This window comes from Chiloscyllium plagiosum, chromosome 31 (assembly GCF_004010195.1).
Source record: "Chiloscyllium plagiosum isolate BGI_BamShark_2017 chromosome 31, ASM401019v2, whole genome shotgun sequence".
NCBI lineage: Eukaryota > Metazoa > Chordata > Chondrichthyes > Orectolobiformes > Hemiscylliidae > Chiloscyllium > Chiloscyllium plagiosum.
Window position 1 is genome coordinate 44,215,993 of NC_057740.1, and position 6,216 is coordinate 44,222,208.

The 6,216-nt window shown below is 45.6% G+C and overlaps 1 protein-coding gene across 1 annotated transcript in view; it reads right to left on the reverse strand.

Moving 5' to 3' along the window:
• Positions 1–518: 518 nt before the first annotated feature.
• LOC122565067 overlaps positions 519–6,216 on the reverse strand; it is a 24,178-nt gene continuing 18,480 nt past the window's right edge. Inside the window, exons 5-8 of the mRNA XM_043720697.1 lie at positions 3,459–3,599; positions 1,565–1,661; positions 1,283–1,367; positions 519–929 (exon numbers count right to left, since the gene is read on the reverse strand). Of these exons, the coding sequence (XP_043576632.1) occupies positions 519–929; positions 1,283–1,367; positions 1,565–1,661; positions 3,459–3,599 (734 nt within the window). The remainder of the gene's footprint in view (positions 930–1,282; positions 1,368–1,564; positions 1,662–3,458; positions 3,600–6,216) is intronic.

Sequence of the window (6,216 nt, forward strand, 5' to 3'; positions counted from 1 at the left end):
TGTGTCAAATGTACAGTAAATTTACTTCAATATATCAATTCAATAACAATAGCTGGAATAGCAACAGAAAGCTAATGTGGATAAAACTCAACAACTGATTCCAAACATGCCATGACCTCAATTTATAGTGAGCGGAGGGGCTCTTGTGATGCAGTTACAGTGTCCCTACCTCTGAGCCAAGAGTCCCACCTGCGCCAGAGGGATGTCATAACATCTCTGAACTGCGAGATTAGACAATACCTATAATGTGAGCTGCCTCTCCTGAGGGTGGTGTATACTACAAGGTTCAGCAGCCTCCACATGGGACAATGGAGGGATTTCTGTCCATTTCCAGAAGAGGGTGAGGAATCCCTCATTGATAACTCCAGCCTCTCCTGGCATTCAGTACATCCAGCCCACATCCCTCAGCAATTACGTGATGATCAGAGGTAAGGCTAGCATCCAGATGTGGGAGGAGAATGGATTCAGTCCTGCTCCACTCTTGAGCCTGAGTCTCAGTGCATGGAGTGATTGCAGCCTCATTCAGCATTGCCTTCCTCTGCCTCCTCCTTGCTCACATTCTGATCGTACATTGCCAACAATGAAATGTTTGTGCAAAGATTTGGAGCAGACGCCGTATATGATGGCAGGCAGAGATGATGGAACTTACTGTTTATTAGCTCGGTGGCTTCTGTCTCTAAATTCTGCTTGAATTCGCTCTCACTGCACAGATCATCATCCATTCCCATAGTGGTCCCCATCTGTCTCCGATACTGGAAAGGAGTATTGCTCCCCGAACTGTAACTTGGGCAAATCTCTCCTTCCCCAAGAGATATCAGCTCATCTTCATCCTTCTCATTGACAGAAGCTGTGGTGGTATCACTCTGCACAGTAACCATGACAACAAGCACATCTGCAACATCTTGATCATCAGAAGAACTCGCCCATAGCTGTAGAATCAAATATAGAGAGATTACCACCAGCTCCCTCTACACTGACCCCCATCAAACACTCCCAGGACAGGAACAGCAAGGGGTTAGATACAGAGTAAAGCTCTCTCTACACTGTTCCCATCAAATACTCCCACGACAGGGAGAGGACAGAGTAAGATAAAATAAAGCTCCCTCTATACTGTCCCCATGAAACACAGGGTTAGATAGAGCAAAGCTCCCTCTATATCAATTGAGGTTCACTGGTTGCGGTACTGTCAGTGAGATCAGGCACCCATATGCCAAGCACACAAAGCCATTTCTTCAGAAACAAGTCATAACCTTTTCTGTCTATAATGAAGGATATAACTTACTTTGGTACTAGGATGATTATGAAAAGATTTGACAACCAGACTGTTTACAGGATCTGGGATTTTTGGAAAGATGATACGCTTTGATCTGGGAAAAGAAACATAATAAACATCATGCGTATGTTAGAACTGAAATAATGAGCATACATGCTGTGTGTGCGCTTATGCACGTATGTGTTGGAATGGAAATATTGAGTATCTGTGCATGTGCATGTGTGTTGGAGTGGGAATATTGAGTATGTCTGTGTGCATGCACATGTGTTGGAATGGGAATGTCTGATGTACCTTTTGATGCTGTATTGACAAACAGCAGCAATGGCGAAGACACCAAACATGACGCAGATAGCTGTTACCACAACGATTACTGTCAGCTCATTCCCATCTGAAATTCAAAATATTCTGTTTAATAAAATTTTCCAACTCAGTTACATTGTAACATTAATCTGTGTGTGTTCTTCAAGATTCTGGCAGAAATTTAGTGTCAGATTTGAGTGGGGAATGTTGCACATGATAAACAAATGTCAGGGAACACCCTGGTAGATTAGAAACAACAGCTGATTGGCCCAGATCCCTGTCAGGCCTACAGCCTGGTTTGGACCCAAGGCCATGAGCAGTTTATTATCATACAGTCATAAAGTCATAGAGTCATACAATATGGAAACAGACCCTTTGGTCCAACCCGACCATGCCGATCAGGTGTCCCAAACTAAACTTGTCCCATTTGCTTGCATTTGACCCATATCCCTCTTAAACCTTTCCTATCCATGTAATTATTTTAAATAACTTCTAAATGTTGTAACTGTACCTGTAACTATCACTTCCTCTGGCAGTTCATTCCACACATGAACCACTCTCTGTGTGAAAACACGGCCCCTCAGGTCCCTTTTAAATCTTTGCCCTCTCACCTTGATACTATGCTCTCTAGATTTGAATTCCCTCCCCACCATGGGAAAATACCTTTGCTATTCACCTTATCTATGTCCCTCATGATTTTATAAACCTCCTTCAGCTCCAAAGGTACCAGCCGATGCAGCCTTTCCCCATAACTCAAAACTCCTAACTCGACAACACCCTTGTAACTCTTTCCTGAACACTTTCCAATTTAATAATATCCTTCCTATAGCAGGGTGACCAGAACTGTACACAGTACTCCAAAAATCACCAATATCCTGTACAACTTCAACATGATGTCCCAACTCCTGCACTCGATGGTTTGAGCAATGAAGGTAAGTGCACCAAATGCCACCTTCACCTCACTTACACGAGACAGAAGCCAGGAAATTCCCTGTGCTCAGGGATTCCCTCTGACAGGATTCAGTTGGGTGATGGTGGAAAGATTGGGGTGAGGATCTAGTAGGGGAATAGGGACAAGGGGTAAGCAAAAGGACAAGAGGTGGAATGGGGAGAAAGGGTAGGTAGAGATGGAAGGGGTAATGAGGTGATGAATTAAAGGAGTGAAGAGTTAATGGGTGAAGGGTTATGGAGTGAGTGGGAATCAGTGTGAGTTGGGTAAAGGGCTGAAACTGTAATTTCATGAGGCATAACCAGCTGAGGAGCTAAGTTTCCTGTAAGAACCATTCACAGAGATGTTTATCAGTTCATTGGGATAAGTGAGAACTGCAGATGCTGGAGAGTCAGGGTTGAAAATTATGGCACTGGAAAAAGCACAACAGGTCAGGCGGCATCTGAGGAACAGGAGAGTCGACATTTTGGCTGGGCCTTTCATCAGATCATTGGGGCTGACACTGAAAACTGATATTTGTCTGAAGAAATATCCTGATTGAGGGTATCTGATGAGAAGTAATGTGGGGTGCAGGGGATAGGAGAGGAACCAAGGCAAGGGATCTTTCAGTAAATGCCACTAGGAAATCCAGTGTGTTAGTAACTGAGCGTGGACCATGAAATGAATGGAGCCCACTCACAAAGAACAGGTTCCTGGCTCCCAAAGCCCTTCCCCATTGCAGCTTTTCCTCACCTCATGTCAGGTTCTATTGAAGATTGATTAATAATAATGCAATGAAGATTATGCTGAGAAATTGGTTACTTTCACACTCTCATACTCCACCACACTAGTCTGTTTAACGCTGGGGTAAACAGTGTAAGTGCAAAAGACAAGGGTTAATGTGATTGAACAATCAGGCTGGGTAGGTCACAGGCACCAGACTGTAGCTGACATTACCATATTCCTTGGTTTGGAAGTTGCGGAGAGTGTTGGCTCCAATTCCAGCAGTTGTGACAGCACAAATCTCCACTGTGTACAAGCTTGAAGCATTCAGACTCAACAGAGTGAAGCTCAAAGTTGAGGAGTTAACTGAAGCAGCTAAAGATAAATCAGAATCAGATGGATAATCACTGAGGGAAACACAACCAATCATATTCATTCATACTTGACAAACTCACATCTTTCACACATTCAACACAATCACTGGCAACCTAAAATATTTTTGGGATAGTTTTTTTTGAAGAATACACCATGGAGACATCCAAACAGCAGCCTACCCCAGCTCTGGTACTGTGCAATAAGATATGATCTCATAGTGAAGGCACTCCTCAGCAGCAATAATTACAAGATAATATAAAGTTTTGACTGCCAGAATAGGGTCAATTGTTTGGAAAACTGATGAGCAATAATGAAATGAAAGCAATTCAAACAAATTTGGAGTTTATTACATTTGAAAAGCTTGGGGCCCTGTTGAGAAGGACGAATTAGCCAAAACAATTGGCGATATTATGCCTGCAATTATTCTATTAAAACATGAGTTAGGCAGGTGGTTTCCCTGAATTAAGAAAAGCTTTGGAATGAAAAGAAGTTAATTTGTACTTTTCCCTGGGAACTAGTGACTGTGCCAGATTGGCCTGGGGAATGGGTGGAGTATAGTCAGGTTCTGAGAGTATAGTCAGGTTCTGAGGGTAACTGAATTCATCAAGAGCATACTCAGTAAACAGGATTGTTTGAGAGAAACATTGAAGATTGTGTCAGCTTTGGGTTTCCTTGGAAGATGAGACACAAAACCAGACTGAATCCTGGAGTAGAACTGGGTCAAAGTAGAGTGGGAGGAAGTGTAATGGCAATATCACTGAATGGGAAACGCAGAGTCCTGGGGTAATTCACTGGGATTGTGTTAAAATCCCATCGTAGCAGCTTTCCTGTATTTTCAAGAAACCTGCTCCCTCTAAGACATTTTATTCTATGACGATCTCAATTTTTTAGATTAGATCCCTACAGTGTGGAAACAGTCCCTTCAGCTCAACAAGTCCACACCGACCCTCTGAAGAGTAACCCACCCAGACCCATTTCCCTCTGAATACTGCACCTAACACTATGGACAATCTAGCATGGCCAATTCACCTGACCTGCACATCTTTGGACTGTGGGAGGAAACTGGAGCACCCGGAGGAAACCCACACAGACACGGGGAGAACGTGCAAACTCCACACAGACAGTCACCTGAGGCGGGAATTGAACCTGGGACTCTAGTGCTGTGAGGCAGCAATGCTAACCTCTGAGCCAATGTTGGGGTAATTGAAATCCCCCAGTGTAATTACCCTCTTGGTGTTTTCCTGAAGCAATGTGCTTCATTTTAAAATGGCTGAGTAAAACACTCCAGAGACAATTGTGGATAGGTAATGAATACTGGACACCACCCATGCCCTCCACCTCCTCCAAGACTTCCGTTTCCCCGGCCCCCATCACCTCATCTTCACCATAGATATCCAGTTCTTCTACACCTCCATCCGCCATGACCAGGGCCTCCAAGCCCTCTGTTTCTTCCTCTCCTGACGTCCCCAACAGTACCCTTCCACCAACACTCTCATTCGTTTGGCTGAATGGGTCCTTACTCTTAACAATTTCTCCTTCGAATCCTCCCACTTCCTCCAGACCAAAGGGGTAGCCATGGGCACACGTATGGGTCCCAGCTATGCCTGTCTCTGTCGGCTACGTAGAACAGTCCATCTTCCGTAATTACACTGGCACCACTCCCCACCTCTTCCTCCGCTACATTGATGACTGCATTGGCGCCACCTCGTGCTCCCGCGAGGGGGTTGAGCAATTCATCAACTTCACCAACACATTCCATCCTGACCTTAAATTTAACTGGACCATCTCTGACACCTCCTTCCCCTTCCTGGACCTCTCCATCTCCATTAATGACACACGACTTGACACTGACATTTTTTACAAACCCACCGACTCCCACAGCTACCTGGATTACACCTCTCCCCACCATACATCTTGCAAAAATGCCATTCCATTTTCCCAATTCCTCCGCCTCCGCCGTAAGTGCTCTCAGGAGGACCAGTTCCACACCAGATGGCCTCCTTCTTTAAAGACTGCAATTTCCCTTCCCACGTGGTTAAAGATGCCCTCCAAGGCATCTCGTTCACATCCCGCACCTCCACCCTCAGACCCCACCCCTCCAACCGTAACAAGGACAGAACCCCTCTGGTGCTCACCTTCCACCCTACCAACCTTCGCATAAACCAAATCATCCGCCGACATTTCCGTCACCTCCAAACAGACCCCACCGCCAGGGATATATTTCCCTCTCCACCCCTTTCTGCCTTCAGCAAAGATTGTTCCCTCCGTGAGTACCTGGTCAGGTCCACGCACCCCCCTACAACCCACCTTCCCCTACGACTGCAGGAATTGCAAAACCTGTACCCACGCCACCTCCCTCACCTCCATCCAAGGCCCTAAAGGAGCCTTCCACATCCATCAAAGTTTTACCTGCACATCCACCAATATCATTTATTGTATCTATTGCTCCTGATGTGGTCTCCCCAACATTGGGGAGACTGGACGCCTCCTAGCAGAGCACTTTAGGGAACATCTCTGGGACACCCGCACCAATCAACCACACCGCCCTGTGGCCCAACATTTCAACTCCCTCCCCCACTCTGCCAAGGTCATGGAGGTCCTGGGCCTCCTTCACCGC